The sequence below is a fragment of the Neomonachus schauinslandi genome, chromosome 2 (assembly GCF_002201575.2).
Source record: "Neomonachus schauinslandi chromosome 2, ASM220157v2, whole genome shotgun sequence".
Lineage (NCBI taxonomy): Eukaryota > Metazoa > Chordata > Mammalia > Carnivora > Phocidae > Neomonachus > Neomonachus schauinslandi.
This window is the reverse complement of record NC_058404.1, coordinates 201,592,320-201,606,158: the sequence shown is the minus strand read 5'-3', so window position 1 is coordinate 201,606,158 and position 13,839 is coordinate 201,592,320. Positions and strand designations below refer to the sequence as shown.

General features: G+C 51.0%; 1 protein-coding gene across 1 annotated transcript in view; it reads left to right on the top strand.

Moving 5' to 3' along the window:
• The window catches only part of HTT (huntingtin), a 138,777-nt gene that overhangs the window by 77,698 nt on the left and 47,240 nt on the right, over positions 1-13,839 (top strand). Inside the window, 8 exon segments of the mRNA XM_021677709.2 lie at positions 2,234-2,311; positions 2,786-3,009; positions 4,167-4,245; positions 4,370-4,531; positions 6,590-6,645; positions 8,123-8,271; positions 9,899-10,035; positions 11,882-11,998. Coding sequence (XP_021533384.2) covers positions 2,234-2,311; positions 2,786-3,009; positions 4,167-4,245; positions 4,370-4,531; positions 6,590-6,645; positions 8,123-8,271; positions 9,899-10,035; positions 11,882-11,998 — 1,002 coding nt within the window.

Sequence of the window (13,839 nt, the reverse complement as noted above, 5' to 3'; positions counted from 1 at the left end):
AATTTGGGGTCGTTATTTCTTCAGATATCTTTCCTGGTCCTGCCCACTGCTTTTTCTTCTCTCTTAAGGGGACTCTAATTACCTGCATATTTGGATGCTTGAGGTTGTCCTCTACATGGCCCACTGAGGCTCCTCTCAGTGTTTTTATTGTTTTCTGTCTGCATCGCATTCTGTGGACTTCCACTGCTGTGTCTTCAGGTTTGTGAATCTCATCTACTGCAGTGTCTGAGCTGTCAGCCCCTCTCGCGCACTTTTCATCACCATCGTGGTAGTTGTATCTCTAAAAGTCTGATCTGGGTCTTTTTTTGGATCTTCTTTGTCTCTACTTAAGTTTTTTAGCACATAGAATATACTGTCATAATGACTTTTAATGTCATTCTGCTAATTCTAAAATCCTGTCTGTTCCAGGTCATTTTTGATTGATTGATTATGCTCCTCATTGTGGATCATGTATTGCTGCCTCTTTGCATTCCTGGTCATCTTTGATTGGATGCCAGGCATAGTGAAATGCTGGGTGCTAGGCATTTCTGTGCTCCTGTAAATCTTCTTGAGCTTTATTCTGAGATAGATTTAAATTGTGTGGGAAGTTTACTCTTGGGTCTTGCATTTGCCATGTTAGGTGGGTTGCTCAGTTTGGGGCTATGTTGCCATGATGGAGGCAGGGGACCCTGTGAGTTCCCATTCTCCCCAGTTTGTGGGGAACAGTAACTGTCCTTAGCCCTTTGTGAGTGCCAAGTACTGCCCTGTAACCCTTCCTGGTGGTTCTCCCCTGGCCTTGGGGAGGTTTCCCCACACACCATGTTGACCAATGCCCTGCCGACTCCCCGCATCTCCAGAGCCCTCTCCAGGCAGCTGTCTCTGCGGTGGGCTGCCCTGTGGACCCTCGCTGCTTCAGCTTCCCTGGACTTCCAGCTCCTCCTGACTTGGGGTCTCTGGGCTGCGCTGTGCCTCTCTTCTTGTAACTCGACCTGGAAAGTCTCCCAGGGCAGTGGACCCCAGTGCAGTGTGGGGCTCGCTGCGTTTGTCCTCGCCCCTCAGGGGTTACTGTCCCTCAGTCCCTGCCGTTTGGTCTCTTGTCACTGCGACTGCACACAGTGCCCGTGCTTCTTTGGTTGTTTGGGTGGAAGGTATAAATGGGGCCCCGTGCCCTGTTTTGCCAGAAGTGGGAGTCTGTATTCCACCACATGTTGGTGCCCATGCTGGGACGTGCTCCTGGTGCTCTGCGTGCTCTTTGAGTTCGCCACGGCCTCCATCCTCGTCAGTTTTCAGTGCCTCTTGCTGTGTTTGGTGCCACCACGTCCTCCATGCATGTTTGTTAGGAGATCTGGTCCTTTGCTAGACAGATCGTGATCTGGAAGCTCTAGTTGTAATTCTTCCAGTTAACATTTATTAGATACCAGCTGTGGGCTAGTACAACCCAAAAGCAACGTGTAACAGATTCAGCCCTGCAGAATACAACCTTGAGTGCTCGGAGTCTAATTTGAGTAAATCAGAATATTAAAAATGCATGGTCCTTATATTTGAAACCAACAAAAGTCTGTTGTTTTTTAGTGCAGGAAACTGTCCCACACAAGGGAAGTGAGAGGCAGTCTGGTTGGTGTGAATTCCAGCCCCACTGACGGAAGCAGCGGCTGGTGACCGTGTAGGCACCGAGGCGTTGGGCCGTCGGTGCTGAGTGCCTGGCCTGGCGGCATCCTGAGAGTTCATGTCTTCGTCCTTCTCAGTGCCCCAAGAAGACATCGGGTGCCCTTATCTCATTTCTTAGGGTGGTAAAAGTAGTTTGTGAGAGCGGTCATGTGAAGGCCGTCATTTTGGTCATTTCTGCAGATTGCTCTAAGACACCTGTAGGGCGTTTTGTAGTAAATCACACAATGCATGGGCCTTATGTTCAGCTGGACGTCTGCAGGGCTTCTGGCTCTTCTGTACTCTCTGAATTGCTGCCTGGAGCACAGGGACAGTAGGTACTTGGTGAACAGTTTGTTCCTGAGCAGGCGAGCAAGCCAGCAAGCGACGGGAACACACGATAGAGAGGCTGCGGGGAGCTACTTGACCATCTGTGGTTTCTGCTGACTTTGTTCACAGCGATAGACTGCAAGTTTCCTCCAGATTTGACTGACGCTCAGGAGTTACGCAGAAGCTACCTCAGGTCTCCGATGTCTGTGCAGAGCTCACAGCCATACGAAGCCACCTGTCAGTCACTTACTTCAATGTCTTGCTACTTATTCTTCCACAGTGTGTTGAGGAGATCCTAGGGTATCTGAAATCCTGTTTCAGTCGGGAACCAGTGATGGCAACTGTTTGCGTTCAGCAGGTAAGAAAGTCCTTTCCTGTCCTGTCCGTTAAAGCCCCAACTCTGGGTGGGAGGGCAGGATGCTACTGGTCACGTGGAAGGTGGTGCTGGGGGCGTGTCCGGCAGCCCCCGTGTCACACGTTGGCTCACTCTGTTATTAGGCAGAGGGGTCCCTTTCCCATCCCCCTGCAAGAGGAGGAGGCCCGTTACTGGAGAGGGCAGCTGGACTCTTGCTGAGAACTGCCGTCTTAAGTGTCCCTCCAGGGTTCTGTTCGGAACGCTCAGTCTTGCTGAGAATCACGGTAGTCGAGGCTCCGAGGTCGTCTTTACAACTTACTTTGCCCTTCACCGCAGCGGTCTCACGGTGTTGGTGGCGATTCCCAGCAGGGATTTCAGTCTGAATTTTTGCTAACGTGACTCTGCCTGGGAGACGCTCTGTGTGTGGTTCATGCTATGTTAAGTCAGATGCTGATGGCTTCGGTTCTCTCACTCTAGCTGTTGAAGACTCTCTTTGGGACAAACTTGGCCTCCCAGTTTGATGGCTTGTCCTCCAACCCCAGCAAGTCTCAAGGCCGAGCACAGCGTCTGGGCTCCTCCAGTGTGAGGCCAGGCTTGTACCACTACTGCTTCATGGCTCCGTACACCCACTTCACCCAGGCCTTAGCCGACGCCAGCCTGAGGAACATGGTGCAGGCGGAGCAGGACCACGACACTTCAGGGTAACCTTCCAGATGTCCTGCTGGGTGGTCGCGTCAGGGGGGCATCTTCGGTAGACCCATGACCGAGCGAGCAGTGCAGTTTGTAAAAAGTGAAAAAAAAAAGTGAGCCACAGTCTTCTCATACTCTACTGTATCCAAAGAACTTTGGAAAGTATGATTGTTAGCAAGATGCTGGAGGCATGGCCCTGCCTTCTAAGAAGTGTGTGATCCAGTGAGTAAGGTGACGTGTGGGGGATCATGCAGGCTCGGGGCCGGGCAGGCGTGGGGAGGCAGCCGGGCTCTGGGGGCCGCCGGGGCTGCGGTGCGGGACGTGCTGGCCTGCTGAGTGCAGGAGCCAGGTGGGGGCGGGCACCTCTCAGGTCTGCGCTCGGGTGAAGGCGCGGCTTCCACGTGGTACAGGAGTGCCAGCCCCCGAAGGTGTCTGAAGGGCACTGAAGAGTCTCCTATAACAGCACTTCGCCTTTCGTCACCTTGTGACTCGAAGTCTTCATTTACGTTTATGATTGTGTTTTTGATGCCTGGAATATAGTAGCTGTTGCTTAAATGCCCGTAGTTACTAGATATTTGAGCTGCTGCTCGGTGTAGTAACAAGAGAATTCCTTGTTTTTCCTTTTATGTAGATTGTGATAAAAGAGCTGCAGTTAACATACTAGAGTCAGAAGCTAAGGAAAATGCCCTTGTTGCAGGCTTTACGTGGGTGGCATACTCACTGTGTATCCAGTTCTCAGGAATAAATGTCTTCAAATACTTTGTTTAATAATATGGGGTATAAATAAAAAACTGAGGGAGCGTGTGTGTGTGTGTGTGTTAACTGTCATCTAATTTCGTTTACCTTATAATTGTTGTGAATCTTTGAAGAATTTTTTCCTAAGAAAATCAAGTGAGATTTTCGTGGGCATCCCCTTTGTGGCCTCAGCGTGGCCTGGGCTGGGTGGTGGTGGGTTTCCCACGCCCGGCACGCTCTCTCCGAGCTCCTGCCACCCAGACAAGGCCCGGGGCTGTTGTCACTGCGGGCTCGGTGCAGCCCGGCCGTCTGTGTTCGAGAGGAGTGGGTGCTGCGGCGTGCGTGGCCCCCCAGGCCCCCTGACTCCGAGTGTGGCTGGGGACGCAGGAGAGGATTTGAGGCCACTCTTGGCTCCCTTTTCTCCATCCGGCAGGTGGTTTGACGTGCTTCAGAAGGTGTCTACCCAGTTGAAGACCAACCTCACGAGCGCCACAAAGAACCGCGCGGATAAGGTGAGCGAGAGGCGCACGTGTCGTGCCAGAAGGGAGGACGGAGCTCAGCACTTCCCAGGTCGGCTGCCTGAAGTGTTCAGTTGAAGACTAACTCACGGATTTGTTCTTTCCTTTTTCCTGGTAGAATGCTATTCATAATCACATTCGCTTGTTCGAGCCTCTGGTTATTAAAGCTTTGAAACAGTACACAACCACCACGTCCGTGCAACTGCAGAGGCAGGTCCTGGACTTGCTGGCCCAGCTGGTGCAGTTACGGGTCAATTACTGTCTTCTGGACTCGGACCAGGTTTGTTGTTTCTGGCTTCCTCCTGCCCTAGCTGTTGGTAAGTCAGTACAGGTAGCCTGTGAGACCCCGCGGTCTGCCCTCAGGAGACGTGCCGCCGCTGCGTCTTCCCCAGCGCGGGCTCTCCGCCCGAGCGGGGCTGGGCTCGGGGTGGCCTATCCTCGAGGATCAGGGCTTTCTGTCCACTCACCCTCCCCACCCCAAGGTAAGTGCATTTAAATTTTAGATGCAACTAAGCCTTACTGTCCAGGAGGGTATTTTTGCAAAACGCAGGGACTTATTTTGAACAGATTATCAATTATGACATCTGGTTTCAAACAAGCTGACGTCCGGGCATGTCTGTAAAGAAGAACATGGTCTAAGGGAGCAGTAACTGGTGGTGTGCCCTGAGAGGCCCTCCCGGTGCCCATCTGACCAGCTTGGTGTTGACACGCCCTGGCCAGGTGGGACTCAGCTGTGGGGAAGCGCTTCTGGAATCCCAGCCCCTCGGGACGCCGGCTGCATTCACCACACATAAAGTCGCCTGTAGGTCATGAAAATGTGACTGTCATTGCTGGGCCATGACCTTGGGCTTCTTTCCCAAGTGAGGTGGGAAATGTTTCGTAGACATCGGTGTGTTGGTAGATCATGTCGGCACCAACACTCACCTGAAAAGGTCTATTGCTCAGAGAAATGAGGAAACACCTTCAGGATGCTTATCTCCCCACAAGTAGTATTGGGGTGCCATCTTCTGATGAAGGGGGGCTTGAAGGACTGGGCTTCATGGTGGCTGACATTTGCACTCCTTCTTTTGCCAAATTATCAGAAGAACATCGTCCAAGAGAGCTGCTCCCTTCCTTGGGGCAGATGCTCGCTGGAGGACGGTTAGGGACAGCATGCCCTTTCCTCCGACACAGGGATCTTGGGCGGGAGAGGCCTTGTCTGAAGCCTCGGGCGGTGGTGGCCTAGAGGGAGACAGGTGCATGCTGACTGGGGCGTGAGGAATAAGGGCGCCCTGGGGGCTTTTCAGGCGTAAGTCAGGGCCCACCTCGAGGGCCGCTCTGGGGGCACAGAGCCATCGGCTCCACCCAGGGCTGCACCCCACCGTCTCCTCAGCCTCCAGTCGTGACTCCTCCCAGGCAGAGCTCGGTGTTCTCCTGCAGAAGGGAGAGGCTGCTCTCTTTCTGGGCTGCCTTCAGTGTGATCGCCATTCTCTCTTCAGTCTTTCTACATAGACTCTCTTCTCAGAGACGGTGTAATTTTTGTTGCTTCCTTCTGTCTTACTAAAATCTCCACCTGACACGTGCACGTGGAGAGGGGCCGGCCTCAGAGCTCCAGCAAAGCCGCCTCCCAGCCACCTCTTCCATGGTGCTGCTGGCCTTTCCTTGCCGTGAGTGCTCTAGCCTCACATTTGTTCGGATTTGCTCGTATAGCTCAGGGCCCTTGCTCCCCATCCCTGAGGAGTTCCGTACGATGACTGTAGGAAACGGGAACAGGCGGACCATTTAATTCAGGTCCCATCATGATCTGTGGAGCACCTCTCCATGTCTGTGTCACGCCCGCGGGCTGGGAGCACACAGCGGTATGTAAGTTCCAGGCTCGAGGTTGGGAGAGCGCAGGTGCTTGGAACAGAATTGGACGCAAACTGGCTCAAAGCCAGTCCTGCAGTGCTGCCTGTGCCCTCAGGGTCCCCTTCCCTGCCCGACAGCAGCCCCCTGCATCAGCCCCTTTGAACGCCGGGGTTTGGGAGGAGATGGTGGGCTGATGTGGGCATCTTCTTACAAGCCAGTGTCGGGGCATCCGTGCCGCTCGGGGTGTGAGCCGGGGCGAGCTGGCCCCCAGATGTGTCTGCGGACTGCTCGGTGTCTCCTGGAGCGCGCAGTCTCTCTTCCCGGATCTCCCACCGACTGTTCAGTAAAGCGTCCTGGATAATCTAGTCTGACAGAATACGTCTGAGTTCTTGTATACACACAAGTTTACTGCCAGGAACTTGTTAAAACTGACACAAGTAAGTAGGGAGAAAAGTAACCTAGTTTGCGCGTTTTAATTACTGATGTGAAAATTTTATTTTCCTGCTTGTAGGTGTTTATTGGATTTGTGCTGAAGCAGTTTGAATACATTGAAGTAGGCCAGTTCAGGTAATGGCATTTTGTTCTTTTAGATTATTTGTCCTTATTACGCACTGACATGTGATTTTAGATTATTAAGATGAACATTTACTTTAAAGGATTGTTAACACATTTTTGCTAGATATTTTTTTAAGTGGAACTCTGATTAACACACTGTGTGTTTTTATTTCTCTTAAAAATTGATGTGTCTCAAGACTTGTTTAGAAATAGTTCTGCATCTGGAATTAGATGTGTCAGTTTTTTTTTTTTTTTTTTTAAAGATTTTATTTATTTATTTGAGAGAGAGAGAGAGCACATGAGAGGGGGAGGGCCAGAGGGAGAAGCAGACTCCCTGCTGAACAGGGACCCGATGCGGGACTCGATCCTGGGACTCCAGGATCATGACCTGAGCCGAAGGCAGTCGCTTAAACAACTGAGCCACCCAGGCACCCTAGACGTGTCAGTTTTCACATTTCAGAGCATTTAATTATGATAACAGACTGCTAAATGCAGTCTCTTCTGCTGGAATGCTGATTGGTTTTTGAGCTTTCTAGAGAAAACACGTTTTAGATGTGGCTGCCTGTGGTAAAGGTGGTTATTGTGTGCTTTCCTGAGAAGAACTGCAGCTCTCCCTTATTGGACACTAAGGCCTGAATACCCTCTCCTGTGCCAGAGACAGGCGTTTAAGTGTAGTTACTGAAAATGAGATCTCTTCAGTGTCTGAGCTGCAGTGGACCCTTGAACAACATGGGTCAGGGGTGCCGACCCCCGCATACTCAGAAATCCGCATGTAACTTGTGCCTCCCCAAGAAGCTAACTACCAAGAGCCTGCTGTTGACCAAAAGCCTTATGGATAACGTCAACAATCGATTAACTCATATTCTATGTGTTATATGTATTGTGTGTATTCTTACAATATGTGAGCCAGAAAAAAAGAAAATGTTAAGAAAACTGTGAGGAAGATAATATATATTTATAGTATAGTATTGTATTTATTAAAAAAAAATCCTGTGTATAAGTGGACCCGCGCAGCTCAAACCCATGTTGTCGGGGGTCAGCTGTCCTTCGTAAGTAGGGAAACACGGTGAAGAAGGATGTGTTCTCCGTGTCCCTTGGGTCTAGAGACCCTGGACTTTCTTACTCTAATTAGGTGACATTTTGCCTATGTGATTTGAGACAAGTTACTTTTTCCTCCTTTGAGTCTCAGTTTCTTCAACTGAAGCGAGGAAGGGCAGGAGGAGAACTAAGAAGATTGTGCCTGGGGGCATCCAGTGCCGTTGGGTGCTTTCCGGGGGCTCTCCCTCAGCCCCCCCCCATCCACCCCTCCTTCCGCTCCCTTCTCCCCTAATTCCCTCCCCTCACTCTCCCCACTTCCCCCCCTGCCCCCTTGCTCTGTCCTTTTCTCTTTTGCTCTCAGTTCGGAATCATTGGTAATTTCATGTTGTTTATATTGATTATGTATCTTAATTTTAAAAGGAAGTATCTAAATGGATGTTTTTGTTTCTAGGGAATCAGAGGCAATTATTCCAAACATCTTTTTCTTCCTGGTATTACTATCTTACGAACGCTATCATTCAAAACAGATCATTGGAATTCCTAAAATCATTCAGCTCTGTGATGGCATCATGGCCAGTGGGAGGAAGGCTGTGACACATGGTAACGGGACAAACCTTTCCCTGTGGTCGTCAGTAATGATGTGCTGGACAGTGTTAGTCTTCATTACGCCAACTTCCAACTGTGCCCGCGGCTGTGCCGTGCTTTGTAGCTGTGTGTGTACATGCGTGTGCGAGCGTGCATGTGTATGCATGTGTGCGTACGCGTGTGTGTGTGCGCATGTGCACACGGCTTAGCGAGGCCACAAAAGGGAGAGAGCTCCCCCCTTTACTCTCAGGAGCTTACAGTCTCCTAAGGTAAAAACACAAGAAGCAGTAAGGTGATCTGAGGTACAGAGAGAGTCTGACATAAACACTCTAGTCTGATTACGTGAAACACACGAAACTGAAAAATCCACCTTCTCTGTAAGGACACTTGGTGTATTGTGCACTGGCCCGGGAAGGAGTGGTCTGGCCTCGGTTCAGGACCTTCTGTGCTGCCTGGTTCTTTGTAGAGACTTAACTGAGGAGCACAGACAATGGTCTGCCCTCAAGCAGCCTCCTCTCACCTGCACAAGGAGGTTGGGGTTTGAAGAATAAACTGTAAATCTTCAGCATTTTCCCTTGACTCCTCTCTGGCTCCATTGTCAGGAATCAGTAGGCTTTTGAACCTTGGTGAGGGTACATCCTAAGACCTTTGTAGACCGCAGAGGAGGGCGCTATGGTGTGCAGCGTTCTCTGTTCCATGTGGTTGTGGTAAAGCAGGTAACGTGTTGAGGGGTAGACACTCAGCACCATCTGATTCTCACGGTCTCTGGAGTCGCCTTTGCCATGGCCTCACAAGGGCTTTCACACCACAGCAAAAGTTCACACTTGTACACATACGGAGTTTGGGGTCCCTGGTGCAAATGTCAAATAGAAGGATGACGAAAACCCCCTCGATTAGAGGGTCTTTGGGTAGAAAATCAATGGGCAGTACTTTCTTGTGGAAGATGTGGTCACCTGTAGAACATTCAGCAAGTATGCTGTGTGTGCGTGTGCCTGAGTGTGCCCGAGTGTGCGTGCCACTAGGCAGACAGCGCCTTAACAGTGGCATCAGTGACTTGATTGGGCCACACCCTTCCCCATGAGAGACGTTTCTTAGACGGTTTGTCCCTGCGGTGGCGGTAGACTGAGGAACCTAGTTTGACTGCTGTTTTGGATAAAGACAAGACTTGGGGGAAAGGCTTTATCTAACGAGAGTGAGTTATTATTAAAACAGCATAGAAATCTAATACTTTACATGTTTTCTCTTGAAGAACACTGTCATCTTTTCAGGTAAATCTTTAAGTGGAGTGTGCATTAGAGTAGGATGTTGCTACTTTAGTTAGTTGGAAGATGTTAGTTTGAATTTGGCTTTTGGATTTGTCTCTCTTTTGTCAGAAATGATGTTACATCACAACACCCTAGTTTTTGTTTTTGTTTTTTTAAGATTTCACAAAATGATCAGTAAGTGTCTGAGGAAGACCTGTGGCCTCCATGACGGCATACTGATAATTCGTAGCGCTCACTGATAACCCGAATTTATCCCTATCATAAGCCGTGCACGGATTAGAGTTTTCTTATTTTTTGGACGTGTCTTGGAAGTGTTAAGCTCTGTCTGCAGTGTAACGGTTTGTGATGCCTTCTGAGCCTGCCTTTTTACACCACAGCCATACCAGCTCTGCAGCCGATAGTCCACGACCTCTTTGTCCTGAGAGGAGCCAATAAAGCCGACGCAGGAAAAGAGCTTGAAACCCAGAAAGAGGTGGTGGTGTCGATGCTGCTGAGACTCATCCAGTACCATCAGGTAAGGGAGGCGTGGGGCGGTCCCTGGCACTCCATTGTCTCTGCAGGGGTAGGAGGAAATGCCCTGTGGCCCACGGTCCACTAATTAGCGGGTGATCCTTTGTGCTGCCCCTGGCTCTCAATCTGGGGAGATGCCAGGGAGGGATAGGCTTGCCGAGGTTTGGTCTTTAAAGCTGTACAGCCACATGGGGAGGTTACCTGCCACCTGACTGACAGTCACAAGGTCATTCAAGGAAGTAAATAAGTTGGAGACCCTCTTCTCCAAAATTACCAAAAATCAGTTAATTGACATTGATCAAAATGATAGAATTCTAAAAGATGATTTTAAAAATCTCACATCTGAGGGGCACCTGGGTGGCTTAGTCAGGGAAGCGTCTGACTTCGGCTCAGGTCGTGATCTCGGGGTCCTGGGATCAAGCCTCACATTGGGCTCCACGCTCAGCGGGGAGTCTGTCCCTCTCCCTCTTCCCTTCCCCCATCTCGTGCTCTGTCTGTCTCTCAGATAAATAACTAAAATCTTTTTTAAAAAAAATCTCACATTTGAAGTAATCTAAAGACTTCATTTTGTACATCTATTTATCATATACTGAAGTAGGGCTAGGGTCTTTTCCTTTGTGCTAACTGTGGTTTTGTTTTCCGTAAGGTGGAGCACAATTTCAGGCTGATTGGGGTGGGGCCTCAGTGCAGAAATCTAGCATCAGGCCTCTCCAGTGAGGCCACTCTTAGCTTGCTTGCTTGCCTGGCCCTCACTGTTTTGTAATTCTTGGTAGTTATTTGTCTTTGAATCTTAAAGTCATCAGCTTTTCTCGTGGAAACACTTTCTTTGTGCATACTCATTTTGGTTAATCTATATAATGTTTAATTAAATGCTTACTGTTTAATTAAATCCCATAATTACAATGAAAGGTACAAAGCACACTGGGTTGGAGGGCGGCCTGGAGAGTGGCCTGTCAGCCACATGCGCTTGGGGAGCTCTCCCTCTGTTTCTTCAGAGGACAGAGAGGGTCGGCTAGCCTTTGCTGAGGAGAGTCAGAATGGAGTGCAGGTCCCCCTCTTGTGGGAGAAGCGCTGCCAAGCCCACTGAGCAGAGGGGCGGCTGTGGAGGGGGCAGGCGGGTGGGCTTCTTACAGAGTAACTTGGATTGGCTTGGCTGCCTTTGCGGCACTTGTGGTGAACAGGCCAGGCTGACAGGCATTTTTGTCAACAGGCAGGTGGTAAGTATTTTCAGTTTTGCAGGCTCTAGGGCATCAGTTGCAACACCCCAGGTCGGCTGCTGTGGACAAAAGCTGTCCTAGCCAGTGTGTTCACGGCGGGTATGGCCATGTGCCAATAAAACTTTATTTATAAAAACGGGCTTTTAGCTGTCTCTGCTTAGAACTGATCTCATAAACTCGTGCTCGGCCATGGGTAACTTTTCTGAGAGTAAGGGCAACTCGGTAGGAGATCAGCTTTGTAAAGAGCACAGAGTTGAAATTAACGTACACAGAAGTCAGGAGGCGTCTGCAGAATAGTTTAGTCAGGGCTGTGTTTGCGTTTTTCCAAAGGTTAGTATAAATTTGATTCTCTTTTTGTGCCTTTTCTCTGACTGTGAAATCTTGTAAACTCCGTAGAAGCATAGACGTATAATGATGGCCCGTGATCCCAAGGACTGTGCTTGTTGGAGGGTGCCCCTTGCATTTTCTTCTGCGGTTTCCCATGTGTCCCGGGGCCAGGGTGGCGCTGGGGGCATCAGGCCCTCGCTGGGTTTGCATCCTGGAGTCGGAGCTGGGGTCAGTGCAGCAGGCGGGCACATGTGCTCTGGGAGCACGACCGGCTGGGAGCTCTGACCTGCCCCCCACCCCCTGCAGGTGTTGGAGATGTTCATCCTGGTCCTGCAGCAGTGCCACAAGGAGAACGAAGACAAGTGGAAGCGACTGTCTCGGCAGATAGCCGACGTCATCCTCCCGATGTTAGCCAAGCAGCAGGTTTGTCCCACGTCTGCCTTGTTGCCGGGGGGTCCCTGGGACACCTTCCTAAGTGGCAAAGGTTCTTATAGGAGGCGGCGCTTGGGATTGGCATTTCACTGAGTTGTAACAGATTCGATTTGTGATCCTTATCAGTGCCGCTCAACAGGGCAGGGATTTCATTCATTCTCAGTGACCTTCTCAGGTTGCTGTGTCGCTTCACACGAGCGGAGCCCAGGCCCACCCAGAGGTGCATGGCTGGAGAGGGCCGGGGCCAAGGCAGAGCCAGCGGTCCGAGTCCAGAGCCGTGTCCTTTCCCGTCTGGCTGCCCTGCCTCCCTCATTCTGCTCAGTCAGGCGTTGCTACTTGATCTCGAGCTGTTTGTTTTCCCTTGTCAGCCGTGATCCATCATTCAAGCAGAACTTCTGTAATCAAGCGATGTGATCAGTTGTCTCCATAATTGCAGCGAGCGAGGTGATCTGGCTGTGCCGTGCGGGATGGAGCCCACTCAGTCACAGGGCTTCTGAGCCATGTCTGCCACCAGGTGTCCGAGGACAAGATGCCCATTGCAGGTGCAGCAGCACCTTTGTAAATGGGGTGTTGGGGGTGTCCCAGGGTGGCAGGGGAGTGCCGCTGATGGCCCTCCAGGAAGCCTCACCAGCGGTCAGCAGAGCTCTGGGTCTTAAGCGCTTTGGATGCATCAGCAGATACCTGTTTGCTCATCTTGATTGTCCTGGTGGAGGAAGCAAGTACTCTGGGTAATAGGCAGTGTCCGTGACTCTTGGCCGTCGGTGCAAATGTGCAGACGTGATGCGGTAGCTCTTACTGTCTTCATCGCCTCAGCCCCATTCTGGTTTCCTAACGGACTTGTTATCCAGCAGCCACTTGACAGGGAGGGAGTCTTGACTTGTGGTGACATTGACAGAGGGCAGTTTTAATAAATTGGTGAATGTGGTATTTTAACGTGGTCACGGTTTCCATGTCTGTGGATCTATATTTTTAGAGTAGTACTCCAAAAACTTTATTCCAGTCTCTCGTTTGTCGTGTACACAATCTAAGGAAGGTGGAGCTGGAAGGCCGGAAGGCATGGTAAATGTCCAGCTTGATCCCTGCCCCAGTGAAGCCGTGTGAACCGCTGCACGGTGCCCACCAGGTGGCTAAGCGCAGGTGCATGGTCCATGCACAGGTAGTGCTGGGCCCTCTTCGGTACCAGCAGTAAATACGAACGTGAACAGAGCCATTGAAAAGCCTGCCCTCTAGGAGTGACAGTTTCATTGGATGGGGCTGGAGGAGACAGACCACAGAAGTAACTTAGTGATGTGTGTGAAACACCAGATGGCAGCAGGTAATGTAGGGTGGGCCAAGGAGAGAAGAGAGGTGGGAGTGGCCGGGCAGGGCTGCGTTGCTCAATTTGCCTAAACCTGACCTTGGTTAAGAGCTTTCTAGGCAGAGAAAACACAGCAGTGCAGACCCTAAGGTGTGGGAGCCTGCCCGGTGGGATCAGAGAACTTTGAGAGGCCACGTGCATGGAGCAAAGTGGCCATGGGGAGTAGGGAGGGCAGCCAGGGTCTGGGGGGCGTGGAGGGCCTCTCGGGCCGGTGTGGAAGACTTTGGGAAGCCTGTAGAGGGTTTGGTACAAAGAAGTGGCATGGTATGATTTGAGAGCTGAGGATAATCTCAGGGTGGGAGTGAGGGCCGAGCAGGGGCACCTGCCTGCGGCGTGGAGGTTGCGTGCACCAGGGTGGGGAGTGAGGTGGCGAGCAGTAGCCACCTGCTAAATACGGTGTGGAAGCAGAACTGGTAAGCTTGGCTCTCAGCTTCACGTGGATGGGAGCGGGGAAGCTCGCAGGTGATGGGCCTCC